The sequence below is a fragment of the Marmota marmota genome, unplaced genomic scaffold (assembly GCF_001458135.2).
Source record: "Marmota marmota marmota unplaced genomic scaffold, marMar, whole genome shotgun sequence".
NCBI classification, from domain to species: domain Eukaryota; kingdom Metazoa; phylum Chordata; class Mammalia; order Rodentia; family Sciuridae; genus Marmota; species Marmota marmota.
The window spans coordinates 28,972,053-28,991,277 of record NW_026000240.1 but is presented as its reverse complement, the minus strand read 5'-3'; the positions used below and the strand labels follow the sequence as shown (position 1 = coordinate 28,991,277).

The window sequence follows — 19,225 nt, the reverse complement described above, 5'->3', positions numbered from 1 at the left end:
TAGCAGACTAGATTCTACAAAAGGCACAAACTCTTCAAAAGCCACTGGCTAAAGGTACTGGGTTGGGGCGGTGCTCTGGGCTTACTGCTCTGGGTCTGAGCTGCAACCCCCACCGTCCAGAGCTTTTGGGGGGTGCATGTGGCAGGTAGAGTTGAGTGGGAACTCCCTGCCATAGGACCTGCCATTTTGTTTTGAACACAGAATGTTAGCAGAGGACCAGTGCAGGAGCCAATCATTCAGGCTGCCTTCAGGGACAGCCTGCCTTTAAGGTGAGAAACCTATTTGCACAGCCAAAACCCCAGTCCAGGGCTTGAAGAGAGCAATGCAGCCCTCCATGTTGCCCATGTTGATGGCAGGAAGCAGGCTGGAGGGCTGGGTGATCACCTCATTTGGTAGGGTCCATTGTCATTTGCAAAGTTCCTAGAAAAATTTGGGAGGTTCTGAATTCTTCCACCTGCTTAACTCCATTCCCGTGGGCAGGAAGGTTGGCATAGGGACACCTTCTCTAGGATCGCAGTTTGGTTACTCATCAACATGGCTACAAAGTCTTCATACCTGTCTGAGGATACCTCACCCATGGCCATGGGGTAACTGGTGCTGATACATGCCCCAGAGCCTGTCTGGCTGCCTGATGGTCAGCTTTCTGTCTGCTACCATTGGGAAGAAATCCAAAGATTGAGAATGGTTTTCTTTTTTTGAATCAAAGCAATACACTTTCCCGGGCATTGGAAGTGAGTGATGATATAACGTAAGAAAGAGGTGCCCAAGAACATGCCACACACATGAACATCCTCTGCACGTGTCCAGGCAGACAATAGGCATGGTGCCTGGTTACTTGGATGGGAAGGAAGGTAGGAGTGGGGTTAAGAATGGTAATTTTGGACACAGTGGAGTACTACTCCTACTATATAGTATGGTCAAAGCTACCCAGGGAAGCTACTATCTGACACAGTCTCCTTTCCCTTCCAACATATTTTTTCTTTTTGTATGGAGGACTCGACTCGTGAACACGATCACTGAACCCCATCCTCAGTCCTTTTTAAAATTTTATTTAAATACAGGGTCTCAGTGAGTTGCTTAAGGCCTCGGTAAATTGCTGAGGATGGCTTTGATCGACTTTGATTCTCTAGCCTCAGCCTCCAGAGCTGCTGGGATTACAGGCCTGAGCCATTGTGCTCAGCCCCTCCCAACACTCTAAGAACTTCCTCTGGAAAAGTCAACCACATCCTCATTCCAACTCTTCTTAAAGCAACTTCACAGAATTCCTAGGATTTCTCTTGGGTTCTTGAAGAGATAGGACCCTGACATGGGTGGCCCTATAAAATCCTTACCCCATTTCCTTCCCTCAGTTCAAACACATCACTCTTCATAAATTTTTTTATTAAAATACTGTTACACCCAGTGGAATGCAGCAGCAATCCTGGTACAGGGTGGCATAACAAAACAGCCATGTTTACATTTAAATATTTATGATAACTTAAACATACAGACACACATCACGGTCTTTGGCAGAAAATGTTCACAGCACAAAAAATACTTTAAAAGAAATACCAAATATTAATCCAAAATATATTAAGTTGTTTTTTTTTTCCTTTCATGATATTTTTGTTGTTGTTTTTTTTTTCCTCTTTTTCTTTTTTTGCTTTGTAAACAATGCACATGAACCAAATGTATTTTTCAGGGGTTAGGAAATTAAAAAAATATGCAATTGTCCAGCAAATGCAAATGTTTAAAAAGATAACTTGGGGAACATGGAAATGAAACAAACACATACAGAACTAAAAAACAAGAAAGGAAAAAAAAAAAGACAAATATTCAAGAACTGAAAACAGTAAAGACAACTGCTAAAACCCACCAATCACTACTGAACTGAATTGGAGGACTTTTAAGACCAAAGTCAAAAATCTCTGCTGCTGCAGGCTGCCATGCGGGACGTTTCACTCTAGTTTCAAAGTATCTGGCCCTGCCTGGGGGCTGTGCATGGGTCACGTGAGGAGCCAGCCTCGTGGGCGCCATTTTGTGATGGAGGCTCCATGTCAAGTCACATCTTGTAGCTCACTGACTAGTCTTCAACAGCACAGCATCCTCTCCCAATCCCTCCAGGTGAGAACAGACAACAGTATGAGAACAAGATAACTCCAGCTTCCTCAGAGAACTGGTGCTGGGTGGGGCCACCTTCATCTACAAGTGGCATGGCAGTTGTCTATGTGTGGTGGCTCATTTCCTCTGGCTCAATTTATAATCAAACTGACAGGATGTCCCAGGGACGGGAGTTGTGGAGCCATTTCAACAGGTTGATGGTGGGGATCCCATGGGCATTTGATACAGGGCTCCAGATGGAAGGACAGGCAGCCAATGTCCCATGAAACAACCAGCATCAAAATCCATGGACCAAGAACTTGAGAAGGAATAACAATTGGGAAGCCAGTCAGAAGTTTTCAGGAACTGTGGCAGCAGGGACAGGGAAACACCACCCCTGAAGACAAATCAGAACCAGCATGCCTCGATTTTCTGTTCCACAAGAAAGGGAATTATTTACAAACTGGAAACTGTCTCCCAGGCCACTCAAATGGCCCCAACCCACTCTTAACTGAGGAGGGATGAGACTGTGGCTTCCACAGGACTCACATCCTCAACAGTCCCCCAAAGACTCAAGGTGCAGCGATCCCAAGATGACAGTGAAGAACTGGAGAGCAGACGAGGTTGGCTGGGACCACACTTAGCCAAAGAACATGGCTGGCTGGATTCATGAACCAGCCCCACTGATGCCCATGGGCAGCTACCCTGGGCAATCAGCCCCCAAAACCAACACATCCCCTCTCCTTCCCTGCCTGAGTGCCAAGTGGCAGGTGGCAGGTCAGAGTGGGCTCAGTTCCTTTCTGGGCTCTTAGTTGCTACCCCAACTGCTAGCCCTGGGCAGCAGGCAGAGGGTGAATCCTTATTCTTCATGGGCAGGGAAGGAGTATGGACGAAGAAGCAGTCTTCTAGGGAGCTGGTCTCTCTCAGCTCCCTTCTCCCCTACAGCACTCCTTCCTGAGCTCTCAGGACCAGATGGTCATTGGATGGGGAAAGCGGGGAAGCAGCAGTTGAAGAAGGAGCTGCTGGAATGGCCAAGGGCAGGGGGAGGAGAGGGCGATGAGGGTCCTCAAGGCCCCACCTCCTTCAGATCAGTATCTCCACCATGTCCGACAAATCCTGGACTCGGGATGTTGCTATGGAGTCTGGGGAGAGACAAGAACATAGGCACATGTTACCAGATTGCTCTTTTAAATTCCTGGTACTTTTTTTTTTTTCTCCTTTTGCAACACTGGGGATCTAACCAGAGCCATATGTATGCTAGGCAAATACCACATCTCCAGCCCTTTTCTATTTTTAATTTTTGAGTCAGGGTCTTGCAAAGTTGCTGAGGCTGGCTTTGAACTTGTGATCCTCCAGCCCTTCAGCCCATAACCAGGCCAACCTAGAACAACACTCTGCTGTTTCTCAGCTCTTGGCCCAGACCCCCAGCCTCCAATGGGGAAGTTGCCTTTGTTTCTAACTTTGAACTGGTTGAAGGGCTTGGAGGGAGTCATGGAGGGCCCTGCGGGAGGGAGGCTGCTGCATTCTTTCCATGCCTGTGGTTTTTTTGAGATCATGAGGCACAGGCAAATATGCAAAGGCTAATGTAGAAGGGGAGCCAAAAAAAAAAAAAAAAAGGCATGTTCTCAAGTTTCTCCTTCCTGGACTCTTTTTAAACAGTCTCCTAACTTGAGAGTGCCCTCAGGATAACTTGCCAGGCTTCATTATCTTAGCTATTTAGACTGGCAATGAGATATGTCAGGAAAACCATGAAGGAGGAGATAAAGTGCTTTCTGTTCTTCAGCTTTCTTTCTGATTTTGGATCTGTCTCGAATCAGGGCTTCCGATCCCTCTACTCACATAGCCAACAGTCCTGGTGTTCACACTGAGGTGGGCCAGATGCCTCCTCACCTCTCACTATGAAGGGCTCCCCATGGAGGACAGGTAATGACCAGGAAGGGTCTGGAGAGACGGCCTTGGTGTTCTACTTCACACCCAGTGCACCCTCAGCCCCACCCAGCACAAAAGCCAAGGAGAAATGCGCAGCTCACCCAGAGAGGTTGCCTTTTGGCCACTGCTGAACCCTAGCAGGCCATCGGGCTCTGGTGCCAGGCAGGTAGAGGTGCTGTCTGGCAGGCCATCCGTCTGGGTGCTCCCATCTCTGCTCCCATGTTTGGTATGGGCAGGGAGAGGAGCTGCAGCTGCTGTCTCCTCCGACGGTGCCCTGTCTAGGGGAAAGGAAGGAGATGGATGGTTACTACCTGGCTTATAAGAGGTAGCCTCTATGAAAAACACCCCAAGTGAACAGGACCTACGACACACTGGAGGCTGTACGGATTGCTCATGATTTGCAATAACTCTGATAAGACTAAATAAATGTGAATGGGAGTAACCATCAGGCTGAGTTGGCTACAGATGGTTTTGAAGGGTAGAACCTTCCTTTGTAGAATAAATCTAGAATTTCTGTGGTATCTGATTAGGAAGAGTGGAAAGGGTTTGTATAGAAGATATATCTGCACAGAAAACTCTATTATCCTGACTCCTTTCATCCTTGGTGCAGGGAGGAAAGGTCTGGTAATTTGTGTTGGGACCTGAGAAACCTTCATCTACCCCCCACCCCCAAGAGCCTCCTCTTACCTATAGTCAGCTGGGTGGGGGCATCTGCTTGCCGCTCACTTGATGAAAGTCCTTGCCAGCCCTGGGTCCCTGCTGCTGCAGCCACAAAGATAGATGGCACTGACTTGGCGGGCCGCAGGGAGCCCTGGGGGGCCTTGCCAGGGTCTTTCCTGGACCGCTGCTGAAGGACCTTTATCACTGCATCTTTCTCCAGGATCTGGGCATGGAGCACCTTTAACCTGAGCGGGGAAAGGCCAAGCACCCTCATCAGATCCACAGCCCCAGCGCCTCCCTCCCTACAGCCACGGGGGACCCTCTCATTTGCATCAGGGACCTGGTGTGAGGCTGCAGATGCCAGCACAGCTCTGCATTTTGACGCTCTAAGCCCAGGCTTGTGAGGCTCTGAGTGCTTTTCACATGGAAAAAGCATGTCATGGGGGTGGGGGTGGGTGGGTCTGGACTCACTGAAGGCAGCAATGATATGACCCTCTCTTGTCCTGAAGGGCAAAGCCCCAGAGAAGGTGGAGAAGCTTAGAGCCTGGATGGTAGCTACCATCTCCAAGGCCAAGAACTTGGTCTAATATGGAGTCAGCTTAGAAACAGGAGGGCCCACTGAGCTGAGTGGGGACAGAGGCTTATTTACCAGGGATCAAGGACAGGGCAGATTCAGCCACCCCACCCACACCACAGGGCCCGAGCCTGGCCTGCCATTGCCGAACCTGCTTTCCATCTCCTGATGTCTGTGGCCACCTGCAAGCAGGCCCTCATTGAAGCTACTGCTGGGCGAGGGCTGGGGGGAGTGTCGGATGAGAGTAGTGTCCCGCTGGGCAGCTGCGGTGGCGGCAGCATCCATGGCAAACTGCCTCATGGCACGTTCCTCCAAATACTTCTGCTCCCACTTGGTCATGTCGGCCTCCAGCGCCAGGATCTGTTCCTCCTTCTCTCGCAGCTGTTCTGAGAGTCGCAGGGCACTGAGCTCTGGGGAACCACCACGGCTGCCACCACTACTGTGGGTGCCCGTCTGTCTCTGCAGAGAAAGATGCACTGCGGTCAAGGATGGGAGTTGTGGTACAGTAGCTCCTCATCCTCACACAGATGCCACGTGCAACACAGACTCTCCATGCTGCTGTGCCCAGAGAGAGGCAGCACAGATCCCCAAATCCTACCCCTGAATCCTGTGGCCAAGGACCATATAAATGATTCTCTAAACTAGTAGGAACAGGACGGCTATCAATAATCATACTGGCCAGATGTGGTGGCCCATGGGTGTAATCCCATCGGCTAGGGAGGCTGAGGCAGGAGGGTTATAATTCAAAACCAACCTTGGCCACTTAGTGAGACCCTAAGCAGCTTAGACCCTGTCTCAAAATAAAACATAAAAAATTCCCCCTAGCCAGGCATGGTGGCACAGGACAGTAATCCCAACAGGTTGGGAGGCTGAGGCAGGAGGATCAGGATTTCCAAGCCAAACTCTTAGCAAGGTCCTAAGCAACTCAGTGAGACCCTGTCTCTAAATAAAATACAAAAAAGGGCTGGGGATGGGGCTCAAAGGTGAACTACCCAAGTTCAATCCCCAGTACTAAAAAAAGAAGAGTCGCCCATGCTTGGACTCAGGCCACGTAGCAGAGCCTCTGCTACTTGAGTGAGTGGCCACTGGGTAAAGAGGGTACAAGGATCAGACACAGGTGCATTCCCAGGAGGCTGAGGCTTCCTCAGATGCTGCCTTAACTCTGCCCCCTGCATGGCTTCGCCGCTCACCTGCTGTGCGCGCAGGGCCTTGAGTTCCTGCTCTAGGCGCGTCCGTAGACGTAGTTCCAGTTGCTCCCGCTTCTCGCAGGCCGCTTGCAGCTGCCCAAGCGCCTGCTGCAGCCGCTCCACCTTCTCCACATAGGCCTGCTTCTTGCGCAGCTCCTCCTCAGCACGCGCTGCACGACCCTGAGCATTGCCCAGAGCCTGTTCCAGCAGCTCCGCACGCCGCCGCTGGTCCTCGATGGCACCGCGCAGCAGCGCCATCTCCCTCTCCAGCTTCTCTTGCTCCTGTTGCTGCTCGTAGCCTGCGGGGAGAAAGAGGGGGCTTGGTCAGTGATGGCAACCACCCTGGCAGGCCCCACTCTCTTGACAGTCCCAAGGAGGTAGGTCCTGTGATGAACCCATTTCACAGGAGGAAACTGAGGCTCAGATGAAGTCAGGAGTAAATGACAGAGTCTGGCTCCGGGACCCCTGCAGGAGTCACCTTTCTACTGGGACAGCCCTAAACACTGCACCTGTGCCAGGTGCCATAATTCACAATTTCCCTTGAGCCTCACGATAACTTGCGGACTGGTGGTAGGAACTGGGATGCCTATGATGTCCTTTTATAGGTGAGAAAATGAAGGCTCTGGGGGACGGTGACATCGTCATCGTTCAAGAAGGAGAATGAAAAAAAAGACAAGAAAACCACTATCTGCCACCCCATGAGCCAGCACACAGGCATCTCATTTCACTAAATTCTCTGAGCAGGACACGTTTTGTCCCCCAACCTAGAGGGGGAGAAACAGAGGAGGGGGACTGGGGCTGCCAGATGGGAATCCAGGCTGGTCTGACTCCAAAAGCCCAGGCTGTGATGTGAGGCATTTGCCCCTACAATGGGCCCCTACATGTCCTTCTGCAGATCCAGGTCTCTCCTGTTTAGTACCACATTTCCTTCCATGTTTTGGGGACCTAGATTTTGGCCAAGGAACACAAACTCTTGCAGCACACTGCAAATGTCTCTGGTTGAAAGATTGGTGTCTGTGGTTCCAGCTATCCTGACTTTTAATGCTGACTGAAGCCTGGGCCAGATCAGAGTCCTCTAGCCATTGTTCTGGGCTTAAATCCACTTCTGTGCACCTGCTGCTTGGGAGTCTCAGGCTGGTCCCCAAGAAATGGGCTCTTCTTACTTTACTGAAGAGCAGGAGGTGGATGGGGCCTGCCTAATGAACCCAAAGGCACTACTATCTCTGGAATAATGAAATTTTCTGCTATCATGGAATTATTCTATATTGTGCTGTCCAAAGCAATGACCACTAGGCCACATGTGGCTATCGAGCACTTGAAATGGAGCTAGTAAGATGGAAGAACTGAAGGTTTGATTTTAACCCATTTTAAATTTTAGACCTGTGTGACTAAGGACTTGTCATATCAGATCCTCACTACCCCTGTCAAGCAGAAGGGAAGATCCATTGACTCAGGGCCTGTAGGAGGACAGGAAGGTGACAGAGTCAACCCAGGTCAGCTCCTGGTTCACTATAGAATTTTGAAGACTGGGCCCAGGCTGACTGGTCTCATTCTTTGGCTTAGAAAGAAAAAAACTGAAATTGAACTATCCATACTCTTAACACCCACTGAGTGGGGTGAGTGGGGTCAGGCACGGCAGACTGGGACAGTACCTCTTTCTGTTTGGGTCCACAGAGCCCTGTTACTTAGGGTTCACACAAGACCTGCCTTAGTTTGACTAGGAGGTAGAAGTCCATCCCACCTTACAGTCTGAAAACCTGTAAGAGTGAGAGGCAGATGCCCAAGAGGCAGAGCTGGCAGGAGGGCAGGGCCTGATCAGAGGGGTCAGAGGGACAGAGCTGCCAGTTCTATGGCTTGCTTGTGGGTAAAAGCCATTGGAAATGGCAATGGCCACATTTTTTGTACTAGTGCTGTCTGACTGCCAAAAAGGTCAACCAGAGCCATCTTCCCTGAGAACTCCGCTGGCCCTGCGGCCCTAGGAAATGCCTATTGTGGGCCAAGAAAAGCTGCCTGTGTCCTTCAGCCCATCACAATCTTTAAGGTTCCTGATGGAGGTGGAAGGCTGGACCTTGGAGGCCAGGAGATGTAGAAGTGCCTGCTCGGTACCCCCACCCCCACTTTCCAGTCTCCTTTTTCTCCCTTTGTGATCGGCCCTGCCTCCAAGGGCCATGCAGGGGGTGGGGGCAGCCAGGAGCGGAACAGCCCAGTGGCTCTGGAATGCCAGGCATCCAGGTCACCCGCTGCTGTGAGATTAATGGCTCCAGTGAGAAGCCAAGAACAGCCTGGCTCCCTAGCTCCCCGGGGAGCGGAAACGCCTCCTGCCTGCCTCCCCCCACCCTCCTCCTTTACAGGCTTCCAGAAACTGGCCTTTCTTTGGCTGAGCCAGGCCCCAAAAGTCAGCCCTCCCTTCCCTACAGGGCACTCCTCATCTGCCTGGCCCTGTCACGGACACTCTCCCAAGGGCAACCCCCCCCCCCTTCCTTTTCTCCCTCCACTCCTCTCTAGAGAGAGGTAGCCACCGCCACCTCACTTTGCCTGCCTATAAGGGCAGGTGTAGCCTGGCCTGCCTCAAGCTCCCCAAACCCTTGATGCCTTCAGTGGCTTCTCCATGCACCTCCAGGGGAGCCATCTAATGGCTTCTTCACCTCTGGCTCTCTATTCCACCCCTGAGATCCCCAGAAGCCCCCCCAGTTAGGCCTCCTGATCCAGGGATCTCCTGATCAGTCTCCTGAATCATAAACACTTCTGAATGTATGGGAATCTGTTCCTCTGTTAAGCTCATGGCTTCTCTCCGGACCTCCCATGCCAATTCCTGGGCCTGCTCACACCCTCTGCTAAACACCTGTCAGGTGCTTAGCCCACTTCTGCTAATGAACAAATGAATGAATGAAGGGATGGATGGGGTAGTCAATGAACTCATCATTCAAGGATGCACGGCCTTCCTCCTTTACAGAGAAGCCTCCAGAACCCCTTTAGACTGTTGGCTCCCTTGCTATGGATGCTCTCCACCATCCTCCCCAGCTTCTCATTCCCATCAAGCACTCCCAAACTTTCTGCTGCCTGGCACTCCCTGAAAACCTCAGACTGTTCATTTTCCTTCATCCTACTGTGACCAGAGCAATCCTGTATCCCCTACTGCCCAATGCACCCGCAAATGCTGACCAACACTGCAATGATGGTCAGTACCATAGCTCAGCAAACCGCAACTTCCCTCTTGTCCTTCCCAATAAACAGAGATCCAGATCTTATTCTTCTATGGAAGCCACCCTCTCTCCCATTCGTTTAGCGTTGGGCAAAAAGTAGCCATTTAATAAACTTGTGCCCAAAGTACTGCTTTGCAAGGGAAAGGACCAACCCTCTCTCTCCATCCAAGAGATCAATGGTGCTATTGCCTGCATATTGGTTAGGCTTCTTAGGGAGACCACTACTTACTCTGAGCAAGCAGCTTGGCCACCATGTCCTGACTGCCGGCTTGGGCCTCCTGTGTCTTGCTCGCCAGGCGGCGGTTTGCAGACTCCAATCTCTCTGTTTTAAGCGAAGGAAAGATGTTTCGGTATTAGGTGATGCTGCTTGCTTTGGGTTTTCCCTGGGGTTCTTTTCTCTGTGAGGCTGCATCCTCTGGGCTGGGAATGGGCTCATAAGGACCTGCTGTGGCTCACTGTTCACAGTTCCAGCTCAGCTCAGGTCCCAATAAGAAGGGAGCACCCTCTCAGAGGTCATGATCTGGGCCATATGGTGAGAACTCCATAAGGAATTCCAAAACCCAGAACACAGAGACAAGAATCTCTCCATAAGGGTGGCCCCCCAAGAGTCTCACCCTGACACTTATGTTTGCAGAGAATACAGATTATGAAGACTCCCCTGGCGCAGAGGGCCCAAAGACTCTCCCCAGCCCTCACCTCTAAGATCGCGGTTGAAATCCTGTAGCCGCCTCATTTCACTATCCATCTTGTTCCTCATGGTCTTCTCCAGGGCCTCACGCTTGGAAGAGGCCCTTGTCAGACTCTCATGAGCTTCTGAGAGCTGCTGGATCTCACTCTCCAGCTGCAAGGGACAGACAGCAAGCTGAAGGAAGGGGAGGGATCCCAGGAGCCATCCCAGGCTGGAGATTGGCAGCACTTTCCATTAGAAAAGGGGAGAGATGAGAGGGCAAAGAACAGGAGCTCCAGATGGCTCCGGTGGGATGGTCAGAAGCCTGCAGCCTCCCGAGGTGGACCAGACTACTGGGACCGCAGTAGGTTCCCATCTGCTGCCCCAAGGACCAGAGGCTGAATGAACCCAACTTTTCTGTGCCCATCATTCAGTAAGAAGCATTTTTCTGAGCAAAGGCTCAGGAGTGGGCATGTTCTGGGTGGATCAACAGGACACCAAAGGGCAGTCATGGGAGCCTGAGGCTATCTGTTAAAACTGAACTTTGGTGCACAGTGGTAAACTTCCACTAAAGACCAGAGCCTGAGCTGCCTCTGTCTGGAATATCTGCCCCTGAAGTGGCCCCATCCAAGCCAAGGGCTAGCCTGGGCCCGGCTGCCCCTCCCACTTGGCTGCCACAGGTCCCGCACGTGTTCCTAGCTGGCTTGCCATGCCAACAAGTGGCTTTTTTTTCCCAAGAGGAGGGGTTTTCTCTTTGGCCTAGAACAGACTGGCTGTTGTGTGGGGGACACAAAGGGCTCTCTGTGGGAGGTGTCTGCGGGAGGGGTGTGTGCAGGGCAAGGGTGCAGGGGGCTGGTGAATGAGCTCTTTCTAACTGCCACTGGCCAGCAACTGCTCATGCTCCAGGCCTGTAGGCCTCTCGGCTGTTGCCCAGCTGTCTGGAGTCAGCTTGGGAGGGTGCATGAGGAGTGAAAGGGGGTGGGGGAATGGAAGGATGTAGAGAAATCCAACCAGACCCAGGCTTTCAGGATCCCATCTCCCTTTGCACTGCCCACTCCCCAGCCAGACCCCCAGGGTCCCTGGCAGGGCCTACCTTCTCAATGCGGCCTGCCTTCTCTGCTGAGCTCTCCAGCTCCCTCTGCAGCCTCTCGTTATCCCTCTGTAACCTGGCATTCTCCCTCAGCACGGCCTCCATCTGGGCAAGGTGGGCACTGCCCGAGGTGGCTGACGAGGCTTGGGCACTCGCTGGTCCTCCCACCCCAGGTGGATTGGCAGAGCCCAAGGGTCCATGACCAAGGGCGGCTGGATGAGGGGGTGGGGGCGGGGAGTGCTCCTGGGGCTGCTGCAGGTACTGGTACTGCTGTTGCTGCTGCTGGAGGAACACGGGAGGTACCTGGGCCTGCAGGATCCTGGAGAAACAGAAGAGACGATGCTCAGAGACTATACCTATATTAATAAGTGACCAATACGACTGCTGATTGTTACACAGCCTCTCAGTGTTAGCAGAAACCAGTGGGGAAGGCTTTTTCCAAATGATGTCTGCCTGAACTCTCAAGAGCCAAAGAAGAGGGCTGGAGGGATTAATGCAGGATGGTGCTTTGTGTCTTTCCTCACTGAGGTCAGGGCTTTGGGAATCAGCCTAAGCAATCCCGGGCCTCCTAAGCAACCAGTGCTTAAGTGAGGCACCATTAAAAAATGCAGCCTAGATCCTCCTAATCTATACAAGGTTCTTTTGAGGTCTGGAGGCCACCGTGATCATGACTGAGTACGTAGCCTTTCAGATCCTGGGGCCACTTGGTGGTGGGTCCTAGCAGCTACTCTGTGTTTGTTATAAGCTGCCCCTTTCAGGACTGCCAAAGCAGCACATTCAAGTTTTCTATTTCAGGGCCTGTAATACCACCCCCGCAAACACTGAAAACATTTTTAGAAGACTCCAGTTAATGGTTAGACAAGACAGATTGCAGGATAAGAGTCTGATGAATAGATGTTCAAATCACAGCTCCTGCCATTTGACCCTTGGCAAGTGCCTCTACCCCATGGCATTGCCATTCCTCTGCTAATCACCAAGGTCTCCAGACCCACAGGTAAGGCCTAGCAGGGTGCTGGTACTCCCATAATGGAAGTTCATTCCCACCTCTCCTAATGGGGACTCAGCTCACTCAATTTAAAGAATGAGGGGCCATCTCTGGACTAGTATGGTGGGTGAGTTCAGGGACAATGCTCTACTGGCCTCTGGCACTGGTATAACATCAACCTCAGGGCTGCATGTTGAGGGGAGGAACAAAAAGCCAGAGGGTCTTTCTAGAGCTTTAGGGTTCCCACTGTCACAACTACTTCAGTTTCACAAAGACTTTTCCAAATTCCAGAAGCCCTGAAATCTACTCCAGGTCCATCTCCTCAGCCCTCATGCCCAGCCCTCCAGCCTGTGACTCCTCCCGCGGCTAAAATTCCTGACCCAGCTCCCAACAAATAGTCTTCATCTGATCAGCTACAAAAGAGAGGGCAGTGGGCATGTTTCTCTTACTACTTAAAGTGGGGCTTCCAGTGAGAACTGGCCAGAAGGTCTCCACTGTGAAGTCCAAACTCTCTCTGCTACATGTGGCTAGTTCTCAAGGTGGCTTCAGAGCTTGCTGCCCTCCGCACCAGGCAGGGTAGACACATTCTTTGGAGATGACTTAGCTCCAAGAAAGAATAGCCTTCACACTTGCATTCCCTGCCCCTTGTCCCACCTCCCCACCCCATGTCTTTTTGTTCTCCTGAAAATAGTCAATTTCCTTGCCCGAGATATTATCTTTTCCTGACAGGGGTTCAATAGGGCTGGTCCAAAAGAAGAAACCACAGGACTCAGCTTCCGATACTCTTCCTGATCGGTCCTGAGAAGGGAGATAAGGTGGGAGTCTGGATGGGGTGGAGGCTGGAGAGAAACCAAGAGACTCCATCCTCTGGTTCCTCCATACCAGCAACATCACGTCACTCATTTCTCGAGAGCAAGGAAAGGCCAAATGGTGGGAAAGGGGGTGACTAAATGAAGACTCAGCAAGAATGAAGAGAACCAGACTTTGACCTTCAGCCACCGGGAGGAAGAAAGTTACTAATCCATGGGGCATCTCTGGTGGGGGTTCCTGGACCCTCCTGGGTAGAGATGCAGGAGTGAGGGCTGGCTTCTCAGGACCAGGTGAGATGACCAAGGCAGAGCCTTCTATCTAAAACCTGTATTTCTGCAATCATCTGGCTTCCTGCCTCCACTCTCCGCACAGCCATTTATTACCCATGTATGTGCCTTTTTAAGATAAATCACATCCTCTAATGGTTTCTCAAAATCAAACTCTTAAGTTGCTACCCTGACCTGGCTCCTCTCCTGAGCCATCACCACACAAAGGAGCTCGCCTGGACCCAGCATCCTCTCCCATTGGGGGCTGCTTGCACAGGGAACAAAAAAAAAAAAAAAAAGAAATGAAAAAGCAGAGACAAGACAGCTGTCAAGGTGGCCACCTGGTTCTTACAATCTCATTAGGAGCCCCTCCCAATAATCACAGCAAGCATGTTTTTAAAACACCTTCTAGGGGCTGGGGATATAGTTCAGTTGGTAACAGCGCTTGCCTTGCATGCACAAGGCCCTAGGTTCTATTCCCCAGCACTACCAAAAATATGTATATAAAACAACTTCAGGGGAGGTCTCACCTTTCTGTTTAACTTGGGGAGAGTTCAGCGATGATTGCCATTCTCTGTCTCTGGGAAATTCTGAAATCTCACCTTTAACTTCTGCTACAATTCAAATCCTCTGGGAACCCTACTTACTTGAAGATTACAGCTAAGCAGGTGTCTGAGTCTAGGCAATGCTCCTCTGAACTTCTTATGTGACCTTGGCTAAGTTCCCTTTTCCTTCAGCCACTGGCTCTCCCTTCTCAAGAAGGAGGGATTAGATCAGGAGCTGGGGTGGGGGGGAAGCTCAGACCCAAGGTGTGATCTTGAGACTCTCCAGCCTTGGAGAGTACCCTGGAAGAATGCCAAGATTTGAAAGAGCATGATGGGGGTTGTTACCTGACTTCCGCATGCTGAAAGTGTGGGCTGTTGCGGGCGCGATACCTCGGGTCAGTGACAGCAGTGGTCTCGTGGGCCAGCACAACATGCGGGTACTGAGGTGGGGGCCCACGGGGCTCTGGGCCCTCAGCAGGGGAGCCCCTGGGTGGGGGACCCTGTTGGCTGCGCGCCAGCTGTGGGAAGCTGTGGGAGGAGCTCATGTGGCTGGGGGCCCGGGCTCCGTTTCTCTCCAGGGACAGCTGCAGGAGCCTTTCACTCAGGGAGCGCACGTGCCCATGCCGCAGCTCCCGCAGAGCTTCATCCTGCCGCCGGGTGCCTCCTGGGGCCCCGCGAGGATCCCGGTCCCCGACCTGCGGGCGAGACCCCGCCTGCTGGGCGGCATAGTACTGAGAGTGGGCTTTGGCCTCCTCATAGGTGGGCAGCTCTTCGCCCTTGCTGGGCTGTGAGCACAGCCGGTAGAAGGTGTTCTCTGCCAGGTGGGTTTCACCACCCTGGTGCTCCTGGCCCTGGGGCTCTTGCCTAGTGGCCTGTTGGAGCCCCTGATTGTCCTCAGGTGCCAAGATCTCCAGGGAGCCCCCAGCTGCAGCCCCACCCCGCAGGGCCTGCTGTTGGATGGCCAGCAGTGTGCGTGTCTCCGCCAGGTTGCCGTAGCGCAGCTGCTCCTGGATGAGGCGGTGCAGGACTGTCCCTGAGGAATCTTCCAGCGTCCTCATGTTTCTTTGGCTTGCACACACCTGCCTAGACAATGGCCAGCAGGCACCTGGCCCCAGAGCACCTGGCAAGAGAGACAGAAGAGCATTCAGTGGGAGCATGTGAGAAAGGGGAGGGCTTTTCATTATAGCAGGTTGAAAGCACAATGGTAAAGAATAAGGCTGGGATGGGAAGGTTGCATGCAAGCCTGGGTCCAAGTGCTAACGCTGCCACCTATGGATTAAAGCAAGTCACTTAACCCCTGAGCCTCAGTTTCTTCCTTTAAAAGGGGGGGGGAGGGGCTGGGGATGTGGCTCAGCGGTAAAGTGCTCCCCAGCAGCATGTGCAAGGTTCGATCCTCAGCATCACATTTAAATAAATAAAATAAAGGTATTGGGTCCAACAACAACTAAAAATTATTTGAAAAAGCAAATACTGCTTGCTCAAGGAGTTGAGAATGAATAGAGGCACTGACTACTGAGTTTCCAGAACACTGTAAATCCTTGGCAAGGTCATCATTGTAATGATATTCATGAAGACCTACTAAGCCTAGAGAATACAACAGAAACCCACAGGGTAATCTAGCAGGAACCTCAGCTCCTGCAGTCAGGGTCCCGTCAAATAGTCTGAAGGACAACTACAGACGGATCCAACCACTGAGCTGTTACTAGGAGTAAACAGGGGCCCTAGTTTTTGACACATGATTTAAAAAAAAAAAATCCACATAGCTCAGTAGAAGCCTTAGGCAAACAGCCGCCAGGACCCTCTAAGTCCAGCTTTGTCACAATCTACTACACTCTATCCTCCCCCCAGCCATCTTCCCTCTGCCCTCATTGTTCCTGAATCAGAGAGCTCTTAGGATAGACTCTAGGCTCTACTTCATCAAGAGCTGCTGATAAAATTAATCTTGGACTCTTTGTCACAGAAGACCTTGGCAGTCTGTTGGTAGTTCTACAAGAGGGAGAACCTGTATCTAGGCCAGAGAATAAGGGATGGGGGTGGGGGAGGCTACAGAACAATAGGACAATGGTTTGGTGAGATAAAGCCAAAAGGTGCTACCCAGCAGGTTGGTCACCTGCTCACAGTTACTGCAAGGGAGTCAGTGTTAAGAAAGAATGGTATGGTGTCTTTGATTTTTTTCCCAATTTGCTCCTTGGAAAAGCCCCCATTGGTCCTCTAGGGACATAGGGGATGATCACTCAATATCTTTGTTGACATCAGTAACAATTACTTGAGCCAATTGGAGAGGGAGAGGGGAAGGTCTTTGTTACAGAGACCTGGGGCTGGAGACTGAGCCCAAAATCTAGGGAGATCATATCCAAGGAAAGTGTTCCCTTCTAAGCCTGGGCTCCTTCCTAGTGGCTCATAGCCTGGAAGGCTGCCTGCCTCCCTCACCCAGCTTCCTTTCCACAGACTCCTCCAACACAAACCTCTAAACTGGGATTCAGAGAAAACCAAACAAACTGCACTGCCACAGGTACTGTGGAAGGGCAACCAGGGAATGTAGCCTCTCCTCCCGCACAAAACTAGCTCCAGTGCCTTGTCTGGGCTTGGCAGAACAGCCATTCCCAATTCACTCCCCAACTCCCAGGATTCCAGCTGCCCAGAGCTGGCAGTGGGAGACCAGTCTGTAGGACACCTAGGTACCCATGCTTCCTGGCACCCAACCCTCCTCCCCGGATGTTTAAGACTACAGAGAGTTACCAGAGGAAAAACAAGCCAACAGGAGTCAGTTCACATGGAGTTTCGCCTGTGAGGCATTTCCTAAGTTAATCACTATCTGAGCTGACTCCTGCTGAGAAGGATCGGGGAGCGGCTAGAAGGAATGCAGAACCTTCCCCACAGATTCCAGACGCGCCAACAATGTGCCTGAACTGGACGCAAGGAAAATCTCCGAGGCCTCTTATCGCCAATTTGTCTCGGAGATGCACAACCTTTCAGATACCTAAAAGCTCAACCGTTATTAAAACCTGCTTCCCTTACCCGAACCCTGCACCCCTGAGGTGCTAGAGCGCTGTGCTCTCGGCAAGCCTCCTTTGAAAGCAAGCACGCGGCTTCACTCTCGCCAAAGGAACCAAAGCCAGTCTCTAAATCAGATCGCACCCGACCAGGGCTCCCAACCTACCCCGACCCTAGGCGGACCACAAGCACCGGTAGCCGCCCCGAGAGCCTAGGGCGAGCGGGCGAGGGCAGTCCGCAGCCAGGAGAGGTCTTTAAGCGTCGCGGGTCCGCCTCCCTTCCTCCCTCCCCAGCCCTCTTTGTTTTCCAAATACTCCAGCGCTGACGTCACCGGGCTGGACAGCAGACTGCATTCTTTCTAAGTGAGAGCCAGTTCGTGGCTCCAAAGAGGATTTTCCAAGGAAGACAAAGAGGAATTCTTGGGCTAGTTGGGGGCAGACACCTGTACCCCCTCACCTAACCAAATCGGCTGCCAAGGCCCTGCAACCTTGATTTCCAAGGACCTTGATTTGCAAGAGGACCTTGCAACCCCTTCTGCGCCCCCCCCTCACTGGACCCCCAACCAAAATACCGACCCCGCGGCTCCCCAGAGTCTGCCCCCTTTTTCCAGCCTCCAGGGATCCACGCATCTTCAAGAGACCTCCCATCCGCCGAAAGCGCACGGCGCAGCGCTCTCCAGGTGTACTTGGGCTTTGCGGCTGCCTCAAAAGAGCGCCCTGAGGACGCCGGGTCCCGGAAAAGGCCGGGCTGCACCCGGACTCAGGCTCGATCGGCCGGCCCCACGCAGTCCCTGGAAGCACCCAGCGGCCTTCCTTACCGCTGAGACCCGCTGGTGCCCGCCGCGGTCAGAACAGACGTCCCAGCCCGACTCCGCTCAGCTGCACAGCGGAGCCCTGGGGCTCGGCTTCTTCTCTGGCCTAGATACAGGTTCTCCCTCTTGTAGAACTACCAACAGACTGCCAAGGTCTTCTGTGACAAAGAGTCCAAGATTAATTTTATCAGCAGCTCNCCCCGGGCCCCCGCCGCCGCGCTCGGTCCTCTCCCCCTGCTCCGCAGTCTGAGCTGCTGGGGTCGATTTAATCCAACTCGGCCCATCACGCCCCCACTTCTTCCCCGCCCTGCTTAGCCGTCATCCCTAAAGCCTTCGACTGGAAGCCACGCTAGGATGTGCACCCCGAATCTCGGGGATGCTGAGGGAGGGGTGCTCCGAGCGTTGTTTTTTTTGGGTTAGGCTACAAAGACGTCCACATCCAGTCCATTTGGACCGTACCGGGGCAAAGAGATGATTCTGTTTCCAGTGGCGAGCCTCTCCCCTCACCCCCTCTGTTTTCACCCCCAGCGGCAACCTTTGAATTGCACTTTTATTGTTTACAAACACCTTCGCCAGTTCTTCAGACCAGTCTCCCCAGGAAGTGTGAATCTGGGTTGAGAAATCCGGTGAATTCGAGCCACCTACCCAAATGAATCACCCTCTGTTGAGCATTCTGTCCAACTCTTCTAAGGTAGTAATCGGCGCCCCTTTAAGCATGCCGCCACCGGCTTTTCACTGTCATCATTCTGCCCTCCCATGTCACCATGCAAGTTCATCATTCTTGTCATAAATGAGGAAACTAAGGCCCAGAGAGGTTAAACATCTTACCTAGGGTCCCACAGAGAGTCATTGATGAAGCCATCTCCCTTCTTCACCCACCTGAATCAGGATTCACTAGATGAACAGGGCAAGCCCTGAGACTTCTCCTCTCTCCACCTGCCCTCTCCCTGTTCCAGTCTCTTCTTTCTTCTTTCACCTCTTTCCACACCCCTGCTGGCCAGGGACTTTCCCTTGTGCCTACTTCTTTGACTCCTGCTCTTTCTCATCTACTTGGAAACTTCTTTGCCCCCAGCCCCTTCCTCCCCTATATAGCCACCAGGCTGTGAGGTGGAGAACACCTTCTTCCCAAAACGTATTCTGATAGGGTCACATGCACCTTCCTCCCTACCTCCACAGCTCCTCGGGCCATTCCTGAGTCCTGACCACACTGGGCCTCTCCATAGGTTCCTGAGATGAGGGTGGGGTGGAGAGATGACAGTCTCAGAACACCAGAAGGGTCTGGGCTGATCACTATCTCTGGCTGGGCCCTCCCCTCCTCCCCTCAGCATGGGGTTTGTAATTCCTAGACTTTTCTGGAGGGAACCAGGGACAAGGAAACTTTGCAAGCTCAATAGCCAAGGACATTCTTTTTTTTTTTTTTAATTT

General features: G+C 52.2%; 1 protein-coding gene across 3 annotated transcripts; it reads right to left on the bottom strand.

The window, feature by feature from the left end:
* Positions 1–1,363: 1,363 nt before the first annotated feature.
* On the bottom strand, positions 1,364–17,907 carry Amotl2 (angiomotin like 2). Of its 3 annotated transcripts, none has more exons than XM_015487033.2 (11): positions 17,807–17,907; positions 14,341–15,115; positions 11,393–11,708; positions 10,329–10,473; positions 9,862–9,954; positions 6,433–6,728; positions 5,394–5,701; positions 4,696–4,913; positions 4,110–4,286; positions 3,021–3,221; positions 1,364–2,980 (listed from the first exon to the last, which is right to left on the bottom strand). In XM_015487033.2, exons 2-10 carry the CDS (start codon positions 15,051–15,053, stop codon positions 3,163–3,165), a joined length of 2,325 nt encoding a protein of 774 aa, XP_015342519.1. In that variant the 5' UTR covers positions 15,054–15,115; positions 17,807–17,907; the 3' UTR covers positions 1,364–2,980; positions 3,021–3,162. The 3 variants fall into 3 exon arrangements, with proteins under 3 accessions (XP_015342519.1, XP_015342520.1, XP_048650511.1); XM_015487034.2 differs by lacking the exon at positions 17,807–17,907 and adding an exon at positions 17,156–17,288; XM_048794554.1 differs by lacking the exon at positions 17,807–17,907 and adding an exon at positions 17,014–17,032.
* Positions 17,908–19,225: the final 1,318 nt, after the last annotated feature.